Consider the following 23,049-nt stretch of genomic DNA (forward strand, 5'->3'; position numbering starts at 1 on the left):
CTAGGGAAATTGGGATGCAAAAAGTAAGCATTCTAACTGCTAGCTGGGGGAAATCTGCAGGCTGGGCTCTGCTGATATCCAAGCCCTGTGACTGATGGGACTTTCAGGCTGCACACCATGCTTCATGCATACCCTCCCCCCAAGAGCTGCACTTTTTCTGTTGTGCTGTGCAGTGAGTGATCTTAGTTCCCTCACCTGGGATTAAACCCCCACCCTTAACAGTCCTAAACACTGGATCTCATACTCAGTTACTTAGACACGTGTGACTATTTGTGCCCTTTGGACTGTAGCCCACAGGCCTCCTTTGCCCTGGGATTCTCTAGGCAAGAATACTGGAGTGGGTTGCCTTTTCCTCCTCCAGGAGATCTTCCTAACCCAGAGATCGAACCTGTGTTTCCTGCATTGCAGTCAGATTCTTTATCCCTGAGCCATTGGGGAAGCTCCCTAAACACTGGACCGCCAAGGAATTCCCTTGATTCACACATTTTAAGAGGTGTTTTCCTGTGCAGGAGAAGAATTACTCATGGAGCTGCGATCCTCCTTTGGGGAAGCGAATGAGCATGCCCTGCCACCACTTAACTTCTCAAAGTCTTCGTTTCATCATCCACAAAAGAGGGGATAATAACAGCACCCACTTCACAGGGCTCTTGTGGGAATTAAATGAGTTGATTCTTGCAAAACTCTACAGCAATATCTAGCACAAGGGAGCGGTGCAGTAAGAGCGAGCCATTTCTACCTAACATGCCTTTGCTCTGTGTTCCAACTGGTTTGCACGGATGAACCCATTTAATCTTCACAACAACTCTGGAGATTAGTACCATGAGCCCCATTTTACAGATGGGAAAACTGAGGCCAAAAGAAGTTAAAGGAACTATCTAACACCAATATGTGTGTTAAGTGATAGAACCAAGCTTATACCCACATCATGACTCTTTGCCTCCACATATAGGGGCTCAATAAAGACTTCTTGGTGTGAAAAGATGGGTTGCATGGAGGTGCAGTAAGCATGATATGGAGAGAAACTGTAAATACATGGTCAACTCATAAAAGCAAGATTTTTTTCTCATGTTTAATAAAATCTTTACACAATGAGGTCCAACTTTTTAAAAACATAAGATCCAGTAGATCCTAAGGACATTAAAGAGAAAAAAGGATTTACTGTAGGCCACCGTGAGTTGCAAGGTGTAGAAGGACACAGTTTGATTGATCTTTTTCCTGATGTGCCAACAACCACAGTGGGAGAAGGAACTGCGGTTTTAAAATCCCACAGTCTATCATTGGTTCTTAAAGATCTGGAATGCTTTTCAGCATGTTTCTTCAACTTCCTCTTCTCAACCTGTTTTGAAGACTGTCTAATATCACAATAAACTGTGGAAAATTCTGAAAGAGATGGGAATACCAGACCACCTGACCTGCCTCTTGAGAAATTTGTATGCAGGTCAGGAAGCAACAGTTAGAACTGAGCATGGAACAACGGACTGGTTCCAAATAGGAAAAGGAGTACGTCAAGGCTGTATATTGTCACCCTGTTTATTTAACTTCTATGCAGAGTACATCATGAGAAACTCTGGACTGGAAGAAACACAAGCTGGAATGAAGATTGCCGGGAGAAATATCAATAACCTCAGATATGCAGATGACACCACCCTTATGGCAGAAAGTGAAGAAGAACTAAAGAGCCTCTTGATGAAAGTGAAAGTGGAGAGTGAAAAAGTTGGCTTAAAGCTCAACATTCAGAAAACGAAGATGATGGAATTCGGTCCCATCACTTCATGGGAAATAGATGGGGAAACAGTGGAAACAGTGTCAGACTTTATTTTTCTGGGCTCCAAAATCACTGCAGATGGTGATTGCAGCCATGAAATTAAAAGATGCTTACTCCTTGGAAGGAAAGTTATGACCAACCTAGATAGCATATTCAAAAGCAGAGACATTACTTTGTCAACAAAGTTTCGTCTAGTCAAGGCTATGGTTTTTCCTGTGGTCATGTATGGATGTGAGAGTTGGGCTGTGAAGAAGGCTGAGCGCCGAAGAATTGATGCTTTTGAACTGTGGTGTTGGAGAAGACTCTTGAGAGTCCCTTGGACCTCAAGGAGATCCAACCAGTCCATTCTGAAGGAGATCAGCCCTGGGATTTCTTTGGAAGGAATAATGCTAAAGCTGAAACTCCCGTACTTTGGCCACTTCATTCGAAGAGTTGACTCATTGGAAAAGACTCTGATGCTAGGAGGGATTGGGGGCAGGAGGAGAAGGGGACGACAGAGGATGAGATGGCTGGATGGCATCACTGACTCGATGGACCTGAGTCTGAGTGTACTCTGGGAGTTGGTGATGGACAGGGAGGCCTGGCGTGCTGCGATCCATGGGGTCGCAAAGAGTTGGACACGACTGAATGACTGATCTGATCTGATCTGAATGTGAAACTGTCCACTTCATGAATTCCTTATTTATATCAACCATTATCTCCTCACCCAACAAGTCCCCATTGTGCTTGCATGCCAAGTCTTTTGAGTCCTGTCCGGCTCTTTGCAACATCATGGACTGTAACCTGCAACCTCATGGACTGTAACCTGCCAGGATCCTCTGTCCGTGAGATTCTCCGGGCAAGAATACTGGAGTGGGTTACCATTTCTGCTCCACAAGGCACCATTGCACATTTGTAATTCATCTGTCCTAATTGCTTTGTTTACCATCTTTGTAAACTTGTTTATTTGAAAAATGTAGGAGAAGGGTCTCAGGTACAAATTAAACCAGCATATCTGTATATGAGGAATCGACAGTGGACAAATCCAACACTTGTTTTCCCTCGTAACTGGCTACTCAACTTCTTTCTACATCATTCTATGAGCCGTCTGTTGGTCCTGAATCCAAAATCCTTTTTGTCATGGTCATCTCATGCATTCTTTTTGACTACAAGGGAGTTTCCCCATGCTCTGCCGATGAGAGATGCTGTCCATAAAGACTAACTTCCCTGACATTTCTGAGCAGACTCTAGGAACTGGAGGTCAGTCGGTGAGTGGCAGTCTCCAGGGCCAGAAGGAAAGAAATATTTTTGTTTTAATAACAACTGGGGAAAGCCTGTTCTGTTCACAAAAATCATTATTGTTTTTACTGCTATAAAATGCTCCCTTATGTAATAAGGGTGTGCGTGTGTGCTAAGTCACTTTGAATATGTAATAAGTAGGGAGCTTTAAAAAATCAGCTATGCAAAATGAGGGGATTGTGCTGTTAAGAGGAAAATGAAATGAAGAAGGCATTCTCAAAGCTCCCTGACCAGAATTTCCGAAGTTCCTGTTTCTCCATCCAAATCCATTCCAGTCCCAGAAGTTGTGTGCTATAGCATGAACATCCATGGACGATTCCCAGTCCTGTGGCTGGTGGGGACTCCAGATAACCGGTGTCCATCCTAGTAATGTCTCGGGAGGCTTGTTCACTTTTCAGCCTGATTCTGGGTGTTTGGTTACTATCCCCACACTCCCACATCCCTCCTCATCCTCCTTCCCTGTAAGAACTCCACCTCCCTCCTCTGTGATCTTGGGATTTTACTGATTAACAAATCAGAAATGATGTCTAACGGTTGCCTAGTGACTGTGTGCTAGACTGCGTACTCAGTGCTTCGTATATTGTTCACTGACTGGTCAGAACTGCTCTCTAAAGTAGGTATTATCGTCCCCCTTGCTGGGGAAAGAAGCTGAGACTTGACCTCAGGAGTCTATCTCGGGTCTCCCAATGGGGAAGCAGCAATGCCTTGATTCTCTCTGTTCTGCCTGACTCCAAGGCTTCTTTCTGTTTCACACCAGTACCTCACAACTCCTTTGTATTCAAACCCCAAGGAGTCACATTCTCCCACATTTCTTGGACTTGAAAATCCCAGGACAGAAAGTGCTTCTCATCCTCGGGTTTCACTTTTCTTGTTACAGTCAGTTTTGCTTTCTAGAGTATTCAGCACTAGTACAATGGGTTTTTAGAACAGATAGGAGAGAAACCAACAGGAATATTTAAATTATCTTCCCCATCACTAAGAGTCTGTGTTAAGCATTCAAGTTTGTATCAAAGAAAGATTGGATAGTTTATATCAACCTCCCTGACCCTTTGGCCTCTGAAATGAGTACAGCTGAATATGCTCTGGTTTGAAAAACTGAAATGAACCCAATGGCTTCTTTTTCTCCTTTTCTTTCTTCTTTCCTACTTCTTTCTTTTTCTTGTTTGTTTTTGTCTTGTTTTGTTGTGATGATGTTCTGCTGTTTGGGATCTTGGTTCAGTTGATAAGCTGGTAAAAACTTGGCCCCTCTACCTAGGATCAGGCACATATATTTATTTACACATATTTTGGCTATGGTCTTAGGGATCTTAGTTCCTCAACCAAGGATTAAACCCAGGCCCATGACAGTGAAAACTCAGAGTCCTACTGGACCCCCAAGTCTGCCTTTTCCTAAAACATGGTCATTTAGACCCTAAGGACTCAACTAATGCAGAAAAAGAGTTTTACCAAAAGGTTATAGAAGAGCTTTGCATGTTGCCATGTGTCTTTTATACACTGTTTTTAAAGATTCCCCATGAGAATATAGAAAAGGAAATTCATGACCTGTCTTGTGACATTAGTTAAGCTTTAACCTTCAGGTTTTATGAAGAAAAAAAGTGTCACTGTTTCTAATCACTATGGTCACTTTAGTACAGCACGGATTGTAAAGCTCAGTTGTGTTTTAACTTTTCATTGCTGTATTTTATTCCATTATATGATTACACAGTAGGAACATCAGTCAGTTCAGTTGCTTAGTTGTATCCGACTCTTTGCGATCCCATGGACTGCAGCATGCCAGGCTTCCCTGTCTATCACCAACTCCCGGAACCTATTCAAACTCATGTCCGTCTCATTGGTGATGCCATCCAACCATCTCATCCTCTGTCATCCCCTTCTCCTCCTGCCTTCAATCTTTCCCAGTATCAGAGTCTTTTCCAATGACTCAGTTCTTCGAATCAGGTGGCCAAAGTATTGTGTTTCAGCTTCAGCATCAGTCCTTCCAATGAATATTCAGGACTGATTTCCTTTAAGATTGACTGGTTGGATCTCCTTGCAGTCCAAGGGACTCTCAAGAGTCTTTTCCAATGTCACAGTTCAAAAGCATCAATTCTTTGGCACTCAGCTTTCTTTATAGTCCAACTTTCACATCCATATGTGACTTCTGGCAAAACCATAGCTTTGACTAGATGGACCTTTGTTGGTAAAGTAATGTCTCTGCTTTTTAATATGCTGTCTAGGTTGGTCATAGCTTTTCTTCCAAGGAGCAAGCGTCTTTTAATTTCATGGCTACAGTCACCATCTGCAGTGATTTTGCGGTAGGAACATATTACATATTTATCTGTTATACCTCTGATGAGCATTTAGATTGTTTTTATTTTAAGTTGTCATGAATAATGCTTCTGTGAAAGTCCCTGAGCATGTCCTCTGGTGCTTATATAGACACTTACTTGGGAAGGAACTTACTTTTATGGGACACTAATTTTGGAGGATGGGTGCATTCCTAGATGTGAAACTTATTTGTAAATGTTCCCTGACTTTAAATCTTGTTTAAACAAATAGCTTAGGTATGAAGAAGATTATAGTGTGGTTTCTTCCCTTTTGGTGAAGAAAACAAATTCATTTATAAACAAAAATAATTTCAATTAGAATTTTCATGACAAAAAGCTAATCTGTAACCGAAATGTGGAACTATTGGAAGTACCACAGCAAAGCAAGTCTTTTCTGAGAACGTCTTCAGAAAGGCTTTTTGAAAAACGTCACGAGGAAGCCAAGTTAGCTTCCTTTAAAAGCAACTCTGAAGAATTCAAAGGACAGTAAGAGTTCTGTTTTATCTGAGGAAAGCAGAAGTGTCCAAATTGCCCTATTTCAGCATGAAAACAAACAAAAAAAAACACAATAAAAAGAAAGGAATCGACCGGACTTCACATTGTTTATGACTTTTTGACACCCTGCAATTTGCCATTTCCAAAGCTGCATTATGATCAAATAAGTCATTTTGCTTTCTCGTAAAGGAGTCCTAGCTTTCCTTTAATGAAGAGGAAATAAAACAGTTATCCCACACTGAAGGCCTGGCGCGTACTACTCCACAGCCCTGAGAAATAGATTTCTGCAGGCTTGTGGGAAAGACTGCTGAAGACTCCTGGCCTCTTCATCATCCCTTTCTTCATCCCTGGCCTCTTCTGGTCCAGACACCTTCCCAGCATCACCTCATGAAAGGGAGCACCTGTGTGAGTGAGCACTGCTCCACTGTGTCCACTGCAGGCCAGAAAGCTCTCAGTGCCCGTGATGAGTGCATTTCAGAGCGGGGCAAAGAGATACCTGAGCTGATCTGAGGCCTCTGAGGAGTCCTCAGTTCTGTTAATAAAGGACCGAAGCGGGACCACTGCACCTGGAGATGTTACATCTGGATCTGGGTCCCTGGGTCCAAGATGGTCTCCAGCAGTCAGGCCATCTGAGGCCACAGTCCCCAGCTTGTTCCCTCATCTCCAAGATACAGTCAGCCTCAGATGAACCTTATACTCCTCCCAGTTTTAAGAATTGCATCACTCTGTGCTTTTTGCTCCAACACTAATTTCAACTGAATTTCTTTAGTACCGTTATTGAATCTCTCCATTACACAAGGGAGATGCTATTAAGATTATCTTGTAAATGAATAACAGACATTTTCCAGTGAGCCCCATCACCACCAAACACTTTTTAACCAGCTTTGCTTCTTCATAAGAACTCTCTGTTTCATCCAACAGAAGAATGATTTTCCCTCCGTGACAGGGAACAAGCGATGGTTCACAAAACTAGGATGTTGGACACACATAGCCCAGTGTAGTGGTTACATCACTGACTCTGGAGCCAGAAGGCTTGGGCTCAGATTCTGACTCCACCATTAGACTGGCTGTGTGACTGTTAGTAAGTGACTCTCTGTTCCTAAGTTTCCCCATCTGTAAGATGAAAATGGAGAAATGATAACCATCTCATGGGATTATAGTGAGGATAAGTTCATATTTGTATGCACTTAGAACAATGCCTGTGTGTGTTAGTCACGTCAGTGGTGTCTGACTCTTTGTGATTCTATGGACTGTAGTCTGCCAGGCTCTTCTGTCCATGGAATTCTCTAGGCAAGAATACTTGATTGGGTAACCATTTCCTTCTCCAGGGGATCTTCCCAACCTAGGGATTGAACCCGGGTCTCCCGCATTGCAGGTGGATTCTTTACCATCTGAGCCACCAGGGAAGCCCAGTACAATGCCTGGCACAGGGCAAAGATTAAATGGGGGTGATATATAGAAACATAGGTACATTCAAAGATATAGAAAGAGAATAGATGGATGGATAGATAGACAAAGGATGGATCGATGGGAGAAAGAAAATGGAAAGATCAATTGATAATAGATAATAAATGGATGGATAGAAAATAGATAAAAGATGGATAGATGGGTGAATGGATGGATGGAAGGAATAAAAGAAATATGGATAGATAAGCAAGTAAACAAGCATAAGATCTAACTTAGAAACTAGAAATTCAAATTTGTAGCTGTGAAAGACCTGACTCACCCATAGTACATATATCTACCCCATTATGAATGTGAGTAAAAAAGAATATCATTAAATAACAATACAAGTACATGGTCTAAGTATGGGTTATGTTGTATAAAATAGTCTTCTAACAATTTGTGAGTCTAAGCATTTCCACCCACAGGATTAATAGCTTGGTGCTTATAGCACATGACAAAATCACTATAACCTCAATGCAAATCCAATAGAAAACAACAAACTCAGTAAATATTTAACATGTTTAATTACTTTAAATTAATTAATTCAATTATTTAGTTTGTTGGCTGTCATTCTGTAATGATTTTTTATGTGTCCGTGAAATGACTGAGACACTGCCCCTTTCAAAAATGCTCAAGACATGGTGTCCTGAAGATCAATATTATTATCATTTTGTCCAAACACAGCTAGCGACCTTGAGAGTAAGTGGAAATCTGAACAGAGATGAGCAACCATAGAAAATAGAGGCGCATCATAAATTCAGTGAGGCAGGAGGACCAGCTTTATGGATGCAAGTCAGTGGTCACAAGTCTTTGATCCACAAAGTCACCAGGGAATCAGTAGCTGTACCTGGTGGAGGTGACAATCTTGTATATCTTGGCACATAGTAGAAATTCTGAAGATCTTTATTGCCTATGCTGGTGATCCTTTATGAGATTAGCTTCTGAGTTTTGTAGATGTGAAATGGAGTAGCTGACAAATGTTATCCATTTTATGCAGTCCACCTCTGATCAAGTGTCACGGTCCAACGTCTTTCAAGATTCAGCCTTTTCATTGCTTTGAGATCTCTTCTCAAGGTCAAGGGGACATTTTATGAAGGAATGAATTACCCTTTGCTCTGGCTTAACGTGGTTTTCATTTCCATTCATCCTAACAGGTGCGTTTTGGGGGATAGGTGATACAGAGGTGCATAAGGGAGCCATTAATAAAACCCTGTATGCGAGACAGCAAAAGAGACACAGATGTATAGAACAGTCTTTTGGACTCTGTGGGAGAGGGAGGAAGGGGATGGTTTGGGAGAATGGCATTAAAACATGTATAATATCATATAAGAAATGAATTGCCAGTCCAGGTTCGATGCAGGATACAGGAAGCTTGGGGCTGGTGCACTGAGATGACCCAGAGGGATGGTATGGGGAGTCAAGTGGGAGGGGGGTTCAGGATGGGGAACACGTGTACACCCATGGCGGATGCATGTTGATGTATGGCAAAACCAATACAATATTGTAAAGTAAAAAAAAAAAAAAAGATTCTCTTATATTGCCTCTAAGTATGGATATCAGCAAGTACATGAATCTAACATCTTGCTGCTAATCATTAGTTTATACGTGTTATCAGAATGTTCATGAGACACAGCTGAACCCATCTGGATCAATGAATACTTGGTTTTAAAGGGGGAATTCATATTAGCGAATTTTTGTGAACCATTTTTTTCAATTATTAAAGGAGATTATAAATTTAAATAAAAGTGAGATGCTATTTTTCACTTGTCATATTGCCAGGATTCAAAAGTTTTTGTCACACCATGTGGCTGACAGTGTCAGGAATCAGGCACTCTCTATTTTGGGGGGAGTGTAAATTGGCACAAACTCTATGGTGGGTAAAAAAAAATTTTTAATGTACATGACCTTCAAGTCAGCAGTTCCACCTCTAGAAGTCTACACACACAAAATGTATTTTCATCTTGTCTTACCAATACATTGAAATCCCCATCAATAGGGTGCAGATTAATAAAATATTCCAGATAGTGAAGTACTATTTGCAATTGTGAATATTTGTGATAAACCTTCTATATACATATAACATACAAAAGTTGTGATATTTTATGCCTGAATATGATCAGAACATCTCCAGAAACATCTCCAACTGAATGGCTGTAGATATAAAAGAGACAAACTTTTAAACCTGTTCTCCTTTGTTTTAAATTTTGTGCCACCTGCATACATTACCAATATAAAAATCATTAACAAAAAGAGGTTCAAAAAACTGGAGCTCAGTCTTGTGCCTAGAAATCAGCTGTTCATTCTCAAGCACACACATAGGCAAGAGATTTCATCCTGGTGAGGAGCAGTAGTTCCCAGAGGGCACTGATGTTTCCAGAACACCTTTGCAAGGACTTGAGTCAACTAAGAAGTGAAATAAGATCACCAGCTCTCCCTTGTCCTGGCTTTGTCCTTTCTCCACGCCCTTAAAATTGAACGCAAGTGTTTATTTCTGTTTCCCTTTTCTGCCTGGCCAATGCTCTCTTCCCTGGGTTGACATTGAAACTGTGGGAGAGAATAAACACATGGAGAGGAAGACAGAGGATCTGCTTGCAGTGATTCACCTATGGGCTGTTTCTGCATATCTTTGGTCTGTGTTTTAGTAGCAGTGAGACGATGCACTGAAAATCAGAGATAGAATCGCAGATGTTAAGAGCTGATCGTAGTTGATGTTCCTCTGGTTCCAGGAAGCACCAATCCCTGCCTGTAATAAACTCCTCACCAGTCTGTATCACAGAAAAAAATACAGACAACAGAGGGAGTTCTCCATCCAACTAAATGCCATCCACTTAAAATTCTGAGATTCTCTCTCTCCTATTTTTAGTATGTGTTAAAAATGTCTTTCCTTTAATACAGTCTCAGTGATGGCAGATGGGAACAGGCTAATTTTGTTATTTGTTCTTGTTAATGCCCCAACTTACCGTATAAGATACTGGCAGCCCTAGCTTGGTCCTCCAAATATTTAATTTGTTGTACAAATTGTTGTGTTCTGTGACACCCATAGTCTAGAATCCCTTGTGTAGGCTCAGCCTGGATTTGGACACATGCAGAAACTGAGCCCAAAGAGGCTGTGAACCCCAGATCACAAATGGGAGACCCCAGGGTCACTGCTGCCTCAGCTGTACTTGAACAGCTCCAAGCAAGGTGAGAGGGAGCACTGACCTCCCTGGCAGCCTCATGGAAAGCTAGTTAGGGCAAATCCTGGCTGTTTGTGAAGCCATCCATGAGGTAAAGCACTCAGATCATTTCATCTCCATCTTTAGCCAAAGGTCCTAAAAAAGAGGGAGAAAAGTGATATTAACCATGGGGCTACCGTAAAAGCTTGAGACAAGACATGTAGCATGTGAAAAATTCCTACTCATGTAGTATATTAAATAACATACTTGAAAGAGCATGTGCTAACAAAATTCCCCCTCTTTTGTGCCCTATGATCTTCGTGTGACCAGTGGGAATTCCTCTGACCACATTTAGGAAAAGATTTCATCTCACCCTATTCAGGGCAGAGTGTGGTGTAGACGTCTCAGAGGAGAAGTGTAGCCAAAGACACCTGAATGCTTCAGGCTCTGTTTAAGCCAGAGGAAAATCAGTGGAGAATTCCTTCTGGCACCTGCATTGACAGGCGAGTCTCCCTATTATGAAATCACCCCCAGAATTGAAGTTGTTGCAGAAATGTCATCGCACCTCTAGTGGAATGAACCTTTCTCCTTTTAGGTCTGGCCTGAGTGAAAATGTCAGGGCCTGGTCTCTGGAGCAGGGCTGCCATAGTGAGATAAATCCAGGTCATTTTGTGTTCTTCTCTCTTTGGGGTTAATACTCCAGCTAAACTTGAACAGGGATTTGTCAACTGCATGAGAAACTCGGGTTTTCTATTGATTAGGGCTGTGAGTTATGGGTGGAGATCCACCCAAAGCCCAGGATCTGATCATCTTCCCCATACCCAATACTTCTTATGAAAATATTTATCTTGTTGTCTTGTGGAAACTTCATTTTTCTCAGTGATGAGATTATATCAGTCTCATGAGGGTTCAAAGCCAAGAGCCAGTCACAACTGCCATTTTTCATCCAGCTGCACTCAGAATGCTCCTCCAAGTTCTGGGGATCAGGCGTGGAAAATGCAGGGCTCTCCTGGCTGAAGGATGGAGAATGCCAAGAACCAGTTCCTGGATGCTGACCATCTTGGAACTCTTTTTTTTTTTTCTCCTTAATATATAGTTGATTTACAATGTTGTGTTAGTTTCAGGTGTACAGCAATGTGATTCTATATATACATAGAGATATACCTATTCTTTTTCAAATTCTTTTCCCTTATAGATTATTATAAAATACTAAGTATAGTTCCCTGTGCTATATTATTTAACAAGAACCTGCTGTATAGCACAGGTTAATATAATTATATATATATATATATATATATATTAACCCCAAACTCCTAATTATCCTTCCCCCTGCCTTCCCCTTTGGTAACCTTAAGTTCGTTTTCTATGTCTGTGGGTCTATTTCTGTTTTGTAGATAAGTTCATTTGTATTCTTTTTAGATTCTACCTATAAGTGATATCATATGATATTTGTCTTCCTCTATCTGACTTACATAGTATGATATCTCTAGATCCATCCATGGTGCTGCAAATGGCATCATTTCATTCTTTTCTATGGCTGAGTAATATTCATTTAGCGTAACTATACCACTTCTTCTTTATCCATTCATCTGTAAATAGACATTTAGGTTGCTTCCATGTCTTGGCTATTGTAAATAGTGCTGAGATGAATATTAGGATATATGTTTCCTTTTAAATTAGGGCTTTTCTCCAAATATATGCCCAGGAGTGGAAGTGCAGGATCATATTGTAGTTCTATTATATTTTTAGCTTTCTAAGGAACCTCCATACTGTTCCCCATAGTGGTCATACTAATTTAAATTCCCACCAGCAGTGTAGGAACGTTCCCTTTTCTCCTCACCCTCTCCAGCATTTATCATTTGTATACTTTTTGATGATGGCCATTCTGACTGTGTGAAGTGCTTCACTGTGAACTCTTAAGAGAGATACACTAACAGGAGGCCAGCCTGCCACAGTCAAAATAGCCGTGTGGGCTGCTATAATAAAATACTATAGACCTGGTGTCTTTTAAGCAAGAGAAATTTATTTCTCACAGTTTTGGAAGCTGGAAATGCCACGATCAAGGTGCCAGCAGATTCAGGGGCTGGTGAGACCCTGCTTCCTGGTTCATAGATGACCATCTTCTAGCTATAACCTCATGTGGCAGAAGGAAGAGACAAGGGAGCTCTCTGGGATTTCTTTTCCTATTCATGAGGTCTCCTCCCTCATGACCTAGTCACCTCCCAGAGCCCATCACACTGGAGTCAGGTCTTCCACTGTGGACATAATGAGGACACAAACGTTCAGTTCATAGCGAGCAGTAACCATCCCATAGTTTGCATGCCCACAACTTCTTATTTTAGACTAGCTCAAAGCACTCTATTTAAATGTACTGGGTTCATTTTTAAAATATCCCTGGAAAACATGGAAATCTTTAAATCCTGTGCCACTTGAACAGATGAGAAAGAGTCATCAAAATGTCTGTAAAAGATTTGGAAGGATGAGGATCTTTGCTCCCACAACCTGCATTTGAACTCCAGAAAGCAAGGTGCCCTGAAAGGTATGGGTGGTGGAGTTGGAATGATTATCCTCGGCACATCCCAAGGTGTGCTGCAGGGGGTGAGCTTGGAATCTCTACAAGCTTCTTTTACTCCAAATGGTAGAGCAAGTGACAGGTGGCAGGACTGAAAGAAATCAGACAAATATTTATGTGTTCTCTCCATCATCAGCCCAGAGCACCAATGCATGTGCCTGACACGAGTTTCACTGCCTCTTGGTTTGGAAAGTCTTGAACTTCATCCTTGTGAACGACTAGGGGATACGGGTATGGGAGGCAGGGCCAGAGTTGGGTAGAGAGGACAGATGCGGAGAAACAGAGCCTTTGTATTTGCCAGAGAGGCTGCCAAAATTTAAAATGCTTGGTGAGTGGGGAAGACAAGGTTGCTTGTGTAAGCTATCTGACAAACGAAATGAGGCAGACACTGGGGGCATGGGCTGCTGATAGAGGCCCCTGCCCTGAGCCACGGCAGTGCCAGCCTGCCACAGGCCCTATACAGGCAAACCTTTAAATTAACATGTCTGTTCTCTGAGCGACAGCTGGAGCAGTCAGGCGAGCCTTTGTTACTAGACCCAGACAGGCAGCTGTCTGTAGGGCCATCAAAAGAGCCTGTTTTACTTAAGCATGCATATTCTTAAAATCCCTCTCTTTCTAGTTTTAAGGTAAGGCAGAAACTTGACAGACAAGTACATCGATGTGAAAAGTGAAAGTGTTAGTCGTTCAGTCGTGTCCGACTCTTTGCAACCCAGTCGACTGTAACCTGCCAGATTCCTCTGTCCACAGGATTTCCCTGGGAAGAACACTGGAGCAGGTAGAGATTCCCTTCTCCAGGTAATCCTCCCGACCCAGGGACTGAACACGAGTCTCCTGCATTGGCAGGTGGATGCTTTACCACAGTGCCAACTGGAAAGCCCCTTGCTTGCACACCATCGTACGTAATAGAAACTGTCCGATATAACTTGAACCACCAGAGAACCTCGCCTCTGCACAATGCTCAAGCTCTAGAAGTGGATGATTTGTTTCAAAGCTGCAGAATAACGTGGTTCTGTCTCAAAGACTGGTTTGCCATAGCTTCCCTGGGGAGGACTGAAGGGAGACTGGTTTCATGTCTGTTCAAGGAATCTTGCCAATCCGTCTTCCAAGGACTTTTCTTTCATCCAAGTCCTGTCACCAAAATACTGAGGCTGCTGAAGGAGGTTTTTCATGGACTTTGGTAGAAGGAAATGGTCAGTGAGATTCAAAGAGAAAGAAACTCGAAATTTTAAAAAATACCCACCAATGTTATGATTTAAATGTGCAGAGCAGATTCTAGCATTTGCCTACTATATTAGATGTGTTGCTGATTAATTGTTCTCAGTTGATGAGCTTCAACACAGTGGTGAGTGTCAGATCCTTCTCAGGTGGCCATGAGGCTTTGGTTAATGACTGAAGTGTATTTGTTTCCTTAATGAAATGTATACCATCACAGTGATGTCTGTGGGATGGTGTCAGGATCCTGAGCTGCCAATATTGAGACATTGGCTGCTACCTTCTCAAACCCAGTGGTCTCTGGGCTCAGACCCCCAGGATCCATCACTGCCCCCAGCCACGCCCCTGCCACTTACCTCTGCAAACCCCATCTCAGGACATGTGCTCTACACCTCACTCATTCTTGTTCATTTCCCATGGGGTGGAAGTCATGTTCTTTCTTTTCTATCAGTGAACCCTCTCATCTCCCAAGTCCCAGAGTCAGTGCTCCTCAATAAGGAAGTACATCCTTTTTTCATATTCTCAAAAAAGGATACTATAAAACTGTATCAGCACATCTTGCCATGTCTTCTGTAGACCGTAAGTCTCAAAGAAAAAGCCATGTCTTTTTAAAAAAATTATTATTAAAGTATAGTTGCTTTGCAACGTTGTGTTGGTTTCTACTGAACAACCAACTGAATCAGTTATATGTACACATATATCCCCTCTCTTTTGGATTACCTTCCCATTCAGGTCACCACAGAGCTCTGAGTAGAGGTCCCTGTGCTATACAGTAGGTTCTGCTATACAGTTATTTTAGACATAGTGGTGTATACATAGTAGTAGTCAATCCTAACTCCCCCCAATTCACCCCACACCTCCCATCCCCCCTTGATATCCCTGTGTTTGTTCTCTATGTCTGTGTCTCTATTTCTGCATTGAAAATAAGTTCATCCATACTATTTTTCTAGATTTCACACATACGTTAATATAAGATATTGGTTTTTCTCTTTCTGACTTACTTCACTCTGTATGACAGTCTCTAGGTCCACCCACGTCTCTGCAAAGGACACAATTTCGCTTGTTTTTATGGCTGAGTAATAGTCCATTGTATATATGTATCACATCTTCTTTATCCATTCCTCTGTTGATGGACATTTAGGCGGCTTCCTTGTCATAGCTATTGTAAATAGTGCTGCAATGAACCCGTGGGTGCATGTAGCTTTGAATTACGGTTTTCACCAGGTATATGCCCAGGGGTGGGATTGCTGGGTCATATGGTAGCTCTATTTTTCTCTCTTTAAGGAATCTCCATACTGTTTTCCACAGCGGCTGCACCAACTTACATTCCTACCAACAGCGTAGGAGAGTTCACACCCTCACACCCTTTTATCCACACCCTCACTAGCATTTATTGTTTATAGACTTGTTGATGTGTCCATTCTGACCAGTGTGAGTAGTACACCATTGTCGTTTTGGTTTGCATTTCTCTAATAATTAGTGATGTCATCGTTTCATGTGTTTGAAAGAGCTGTGTCTTGATCTTCTTAGCAGTACAAGGACTCATCCAATATCTGGCCCAGTTGCTGAATAAATACTTGTTAAAAGCTTGTGTGAATAAGTGAACAAATAAGCATCCATACTTAATATAAGCATCAATGAAACTTCTCCATAGATATGGCCTTTCCAGTAGTCATGTATGGATGTGATAGTTGGACCATAAAGAAGACTGAAAGCGAAGAATTAATGCTTTTGAACTGTAGTGTTGGAGAATACTCTTGAGAGTCCCTTGTACTGCAAGGAGATCCAACCAGTCAATTCCTGAATATTCATTAAAAGGACTGATTCTGAAGCTGAAGCTCCAATACTTTGGCCACCTGATTCGAAGAGCTGACTCACTGGAAAAGATCCTGATGCCGGGAAAGTTGAAGGCAGGAGGAGAAGGGGATGACAGAGGACGAGATGGTTGGATGGCATCACTGACTCAATGGACATGCATTTGAGCAAACTCTAGGAGATAGTGAAGGACAGGGAAGCCTGGCGTGCTGCTTTCCATGGGTTTACAAAGAGTCAGACACAGTTGAGCAACTGAACAAACAAACATAGTTACCAAAAATGTGTATCAATTAGAGTTACTACCTCATATGCGTGACATCCACAATTCACTACCAGTCTCCTCATTCTCCCTTCATACTAACTCTCTTCCAGTCCATTTTTCCCCTTTGGAAACTGTTAAGGCAGCTTTGGAGAAGGCAATGGCACCCCACTCCAGTACTCTTGCCTGGAAAATCCCATGGACAGAGGAGCCTGGAAGGCTGCAGTCCATGGGGTCACTGAGGGTCAGACATGACTGAGCAACTTCACTTTCACTTTTCACTTTCACGCCTTGGAGAAGGAAATGGCAACCCACTCCAGTGTTCTTGCCTGGAGAATCCCAGGGACGGGGGAGCCTGGTGGGCTGCCATTTATGGGGTCGCACAGAGTCAGACACGACTAAAGCGACTTAGGAGCAGCAGCAGCAGCAGCAAGGCAGCTTTACTCCTAAAAGCAGGATGTTTTTGATACATCGTTCTTAGAGCTCTAGCTCAAGAATATAAATTACTCACACTCCAAATTATGCACAGTTTCTTGTCCCTGAAGTTTGCTGTGTATATTTTAAGAGAAGCCATGTCTTGGGTTGCCTTTAAAATCATGTAAAGTCGTTGCTGAGACTGGGAGATAGACTGCCTTAAATGAGAAATATTAACTGTTCTCCATAGGCTGATCCCTGTCTATCCCAGGAAGAGGATTAAAGAAATACACAAGTATATCTTTTATGAAATCCCAGATTTTTGAAATACTTTGTCCAAATTGAATTCTAAAGGCAAGGGGCTCAAGAAAACCTGATTTTGAAAGCTCTCTGGAGCGTCTCAGGAGACCAGAACAGTATTACATTTGTGCATACACCTCACCTCTCCTGTAGTCTCCAGGTTATAAGGCCAACAGGTCACTCTTAGATGTGGTGAGAGCAGGTACCTGGCATTTTGGGTTCCTTCAGGGCAGGTAGAGTTTTAACTCTACCTGTTTAAAAAATGCAGCTACATGGCAGGACTTCTGCTGGTGCTGAGTCTTGGTGGCTGACATCGTTTGCTCTGGTACTTGCCTGCATTGCAGACATGGGAAACACATTAGCTCATAGGGAGGTCTGTGAATATGAGTTCACCCATCAGGGAAATATATTTTCTGTACAGTCTTGGCTATTAGAGCCATTCATCACAATACCGTCGCCCCCTCCATGGTGCCTTTGTCTAACAAGAGATGCTTGTCATGAAACCCACTCTAATTCCCCTATTAGAGGCCTGAAAACAGAATCAAAACTATAATTCAGAGAACATTTATGTACAATTTATGACTGACTGTCAAGCTAAACTACTCTGACAGACTCGCAATCTGCTTTATAAATAACATGATGCTTTGTATCAGTTCTTTTCTTGGTCCTTTGTTTTATGCTTGCTTTGCTTAGATGTTATATGCCAAGTAAAGTGGGTCTGTACCTCCTTTGGGAAAATGAAAATTCATGGGAAGGTACTAAATTGGAGAGTTTCAGCTGTTCCCACTTTAAAGAGCTCATGAGAAGGGGATGAGTTTTATTATAAACCAGAGAGTTTCATATTTTTGTTCCCTTCTCCAATGCATGTAGGCCACCTTCTCCTTTGGCATCAATATTAACTGTTAAGTGGTCATACTTGTTTGGAGTCAGAAGCTGGAATTTGCATGGATTGTTCAGCAATTATTTAAGGAACAGAACAGAACTCAGTAGACCAAGGCTGTTTTTGTTATAGGACAGTAACAGGATGGGTGGCATCTGTACCACTGTAGGCTTGACAACCAAGTGTTCCTGAGAGATTTACTCAGGCCTGAAAAATTGTCCAAAGCAGTGGTCTTTCTTAAGATACAAGATTTTAGCCCTGAAAGGGAAAGGAATTCTGACACAAGATAAAACCTAGATGAACCTTGAAAACATGATGTTACCGAAAGGACAAATACTGTATGATTCCATTTACATGACATACCAAGCCATCAAATCCATAGAGACAGAAAGCAGAATGGGGGCTGCCAGGAGCTGGGGTGGTGGGGAGTTACAGTTTAATAGGTATAGAGATTGAGTCCTACAAGATGAAAAAGTTCTGGAGGTGGGTTGCACAACCATGTGAATGTCCTTAAAACTGCTGAACTAGCCACTTCAATATAGTCAGTTCAATTCAGTCGCTCAGTTGTGTCCGACTCTTTGCGACCCCATGGACTGCAGCATGCTAGGACTCCCTGTCCATCACCAACTCCAGGAGTTTACCCAGATTCATGTCCATTGAGTCGGTGATGCCATCTAACTATCTCAACCTCTGTTGTCCCCTTCTCCTCCTGCCTTCAATCTTTCCCAGCATCAGGGTCTTTTCCAATGAGTCAGCTCTTCACATCAGGTGGCCAAAATATTGGAGTTTCAGCTTCAACATCAGTCCTTCCAATGAACATCCAGGGCTGATCTCCTTTAGGATGGACTGGTTGGATCTCCTTGCAGGCCAAGGGACTCTCAAGTCTCCAACACCACAGTTCAAAAGTGTCAATTCTTCAGCTCTCTGCTTTCTTTATAGTCCAACTCTCACATCCATACACGACCACTGGAAAAACCATAGACTTGACTAGACGGAACTTTGTTGACAAAGTAATATCTCTGCTTTTTAATATGCTGTCTATGTTGGTCATAACTTTCCTTCCAAGTATTAAGTGTCTTAATTTCATGGCTGCAATCACCATCTCCAGTGATTTTGGAGCCCATAAAAATAAAGTCAGACACTGTTTCCCCATCTATTTGCCCATGAAGTGATGGGACCGGATGCCATGATCTTCGTTTTCTGAATGCTGAGCTTTAAGCCAGCTTTTTCACTCTCCTCTTTCACTTTCATCAAGAGGCTTTTTAGTTCCTCTTCACTTTCTGCCATAAGGGTGGTGTCATCTGCATATCTGAGGTTATTGATATTTCTTCCGGCAATCTTGATTCTAGCTTGTGCTTCTCCCAGCCCAGCGTTTCTCATGATGTACTCTGCATATAAGTTAAATAAGCAGGGTGACAATATACAGCCTTGACGTACTCCTTTTCCTATTTGGAACCAGTCTGTTGTTCCATGTCCAGTTCTAACTGTTGCTTCCTGACCTGCATACAAGTTTCTCAAGAGGCAGATCAGGTGCTCTGGTATTCCCATCTCTTTCAGAATTTCCACAGTTTATTGTGATCCACACAGTCAAAGGCTTTGGCATAGTCAATAAAGCAGAAATAGATGTTTTTCTGGAACTCTCTTCCTTTTTCCATGATCCAGCGGATGTTGGTAATTTGATCTCTGGTTCCTCTGCCTTTTCTAAAACCAGCTTGAACATCTGGAAGTTCATGGTTCACATATTGCTGAAGTCTGGCTTGGAGAATTTTGAGCATTACTTTACTAGCGTGTGAGATGAGTGCAATTGTGCAGTAGTTTGAGCATTCTTTGGCATTGCCTTTCTTTGGGATTGGAATGAAAACTGACCTTTTCCAGTCCTGTGGCCACTGCTGAGTTTTCCATATTTGCTGGCATATTGAGTGCAGCACTTTCACGGCATCATCTTTTAGGATTTGAAATAGCTCCACGGGAATTCCATCACCTCCACTAGCTTTGTTCGTAGTGATGCTTCCTAAGACCCACTTGATTTCACATTCCAGGATGTCTGGCTCTAGGTGAGTGAGCACACCATCATGATTATCCGGGTTGTGAAGATATTTTTTGTATAGTTCTTCTGTGTATTCTTGCCACCTGTTCTTAATATCTTCTGCTTCTGTTAGGTCCCTACCATTTCTGTCCTTTATTGAGCCAACTTTGGGTGAAATGTTCCCTTGGTATCTAATTTTTTTGAAGAGATCTCTAGTCTTTCCTATTCTATTGTTTCCCTCTATTTCTTTGCATTGATTGCTGAGGAAGGCTTGCTGGTTAATTTCATGCTATGCTATTTTACCACAGTTAAAACCTTTTAGGTAAAAGCAAGAAGCAAACTTTGGAGGCAGAAAAGAAGAAATGGCCTTTGCAAGATTGAGTGGATAGTCTTTCACTGGCAGAAGCTTGAGGAGTTGACGCAAAGAGATTCAATTTTTTTCCTTGATGTTTATCTACTCTTACAGAGGAGGGGGTGGGGAGGACGCAGGACGGGGGTGAGTCTAAGGATCTAATAATATTCTGAGGAAAAATGTCGTTTCCTTGTTTTTCACAAGACTATGTGCTTTTCTGTCATCATGTACAGAACAAGGTCTGATGGGGGTTTTACAAAGAACCATTGATGGTGTGTCTGTGTGAATTGCCCCGGCATCGGTCACAGCCAACTTCGGCGGGACCCACTGCCTCCGCTCTACAATACGCTCCAGTGTGTTTGGCCGTTTATGAAAGGTCACAAGTGAACTGAGAAATGGGCTGGAGTCAAAAACATGTGGCCCTATAAATATCAGAGCCAGACGGTTTAGTCCATTTCTTCCCCACTCTCCCTACTCACCCCATCTTGCTTTCTCGCTCTCTCTCTCACCCACTGTCGGGATTTCCCTGCCTTTCCTACGGCACCTCAGACCCTGAAGTTATCAAGAGCCAGGATTCTTCACTGCGTGACATCATTTTATATCCAGACTGGTTCCACAGAACCCTTAATACAGCTTCCTTTTTTTCCCCCAATCCTTTATGATTTCTGGCTACAAAGCTCTACCCGGACAGTCTGCAATGCTCTGTTCTCTTTTGAGAGTTTCTACTTCCCATTAGTGGCGATTCTGCCTTGTCATTAAATTTGTCACCAAATTTTCCGAGCGGAGGAGTGTACAGGTTTGGGCCGTCAGGGGGGACCAGATCACCCAGCGGATCGTCCGTTATGACTTTAGCTGCCAAACTGGAGGACTTTGAGGTGACACTGGAACACCTGCTCATGGATGTGTTTGTAAGTAAAAGCAGACCCTCCCTCTGCCACCCCCAGGGTCTTCGTGTCCCCATCACTGGGTCTGAGTCTCTTCCACAATCATCCAGTCCTTCCTGTGCTGTTGTTAATTTCTTCCTCCTGTGCCTCTAGGGGGAGAAAACCATAAAGTCACTAAATGCCTGAGCTGTGCAGATTGGTCTATATGGATTACAAAGCAGAGTAGCGGCTTTTTAAACCAAATAACTTGCACAAGTAGGAATGAATGAGATGAAGAAATAAAAAGCGTTTGCCAGAAGAGACCAAAGCAGCTTCAAAAGGCATTGCCGAGGAAAATCAAATTCGTTTGTAAAGGGAAGCAATCCCTCTAGAAAAAAGGGGAGGGTTGCCTGAAAAGTGTGTAGTTTGCTGATGAAGGATGCAGAGGGCAGGGCAGCGTGAAGCCCCCTCTCCAGTGCCTGGATCCCTGCCTCTTTCCTCTTTCATAGGTATCAGGTTACTAAGACTTCCTCAGGAGTTGATTTTATAGGGAAGGCTGTTTGAATGATCCTCTCTTTTAAAGAAAAATCACTTGACAGGGACAACTTCTGTACTGTGATAAGCTCAGAAACACAGTCTTTGAAAACCCTCGGCGTTTGTAACAACCTAAGCAGTGTTGCTGTGCCACACTGGCCACAGTCTTTCTCAGTCTTTCCTGGGGGTTTTCTGTCAATGATAGGGTCTGTCTGCTTGGTGGGGGTTTAGGAAACTCCAGACTGTGTGAAACATGCAGGTGGTTACCTTCCAAGAACAACGCTGGCTCTGCCCTGGGAAAAGGCAGCTGGAGTGCATTTGGAGGACAAGCCATCCTGCCTCTCAAATCTGGAAAAGGCTTTCGGAAGGTTGGCTCTTTCTGTACTCTGCATCACTGAAGCCCTTTCAGGAACCTTTCGGGGAATGGTGTGTTTTGGCAGATGTGAGAGTCTGGGGCTTTTTCTCTTTATTAATTTATAATTTGTCTTCAAATTGAGGCAACATGATGCTGGCAGGATTCCCAGAAGGAATCAACTTTTCCAGGGCTGGGAACCGGGATCTCAGGGATTCACAGTCACTCTGGCCATAGGGCCAGGAAATTACGCCCTAAGGAGGAGAGTTGTCAAGAACTGAGAGGGTCCTTCTGGGTTTCCAGTGATGGGAGACCCACAGCTAGCATCCTTACTTTATCTGAAGTAGAAGGAGATGGAATGGCAGGATGAGAGGGTTTCACTAATGGCTGATATCCTCTATCCAGCCACCACTGCCTGCCACAGTGGGGCTGGTGGCCGGTGGCCATAGGGTCTTGCGTGGGACGGTCTGTGGTATATCAAAGAGTTGATGTGAGTTTAGTTTGAGAGGGTACAAAATTAACCAAGGAGTTGTTTTCTCTAAATACCACGAAGTCATTAATATATCATCCTTCTCTCCTTAACCACCTGTACCCCTATGCTCTTTTACCAATGCTTCCATCTCCACTGTCTTGTTTGGAAGGTCCTAGAAAGGATTGCTGTCACACCCTCCATCCTTTTCAAGAAATGCAACCCATAATTTTATGGCCCCAGTTTAGGTTCTCACTACTCTCACTTGGGCTAAGCATCTAATTATCCTCCTGTTGTATCCAGTGTTTCTCCTCTGGTTAATCCTACCATTATCATCTCCAGATCAATCTCCTGACACTCTATTTTTTAATTCATAAAAAATAAATTTACACTAGTTTTAGATTCACAGCACAACTGAGCAAAACGTATAAAGATTTCCCATATACCCCTGTCCCCACACACTCACAACACCCCATGCTACAGATATCCTCAATAAGAGTAGTACATTTGCTACAATTGATGAACCTACCCTGACACATCATTATCCCTAAAAGTC

The 23,049-nt window shown here is 42.5% G+C and overlaps 1 protein-coding gene across 2 annotated transcripts in view; it reads left to right on the plus strand.

Moving 5' to 3' along the window:
- FRMD4A (FERM domain containing 4A) overlaps window positions 1-23,049 on the plus strand; it is a 521,947-nt gene that overhangs the window by 108,629 nt on the left and 390,269 nt on the right. The window contains exon 1 of one of the 2 annotated variants that reach the window (XM_086334272.1): window positions 20,730-21,183. The exons of the other annotated variant lie outside the window; for it this stretch is intronic. Within the exon in view, the coding sequence (XP_086190398.1) occupies window positions 21,118-21,183 (66 nt within the window). The 5' untranslated portion in view covers window positions 20,730-21,117. Of the gene's footprint in view, window positions 1-20,729; window positions 21,184-23,049 lie in introns of those variants that run through there. 2 annotated transcript variants of the gene reach the window in all.

This window comes from Bos grunniens, chromosome 13 (genome assembly GCF_055505025.1).
Source record: "Bos grunniens cultivar Pamir isolate PY7600 chromosome 13, Bosgru_T2T1.0, whole genome shotgun sequence".
NCBI classification, from domain to species: Eukaryota; Metazoa; Chordata; class Mammalia; order Artiodactyla; family Bovidae; genus Bos; species Bos grunniens.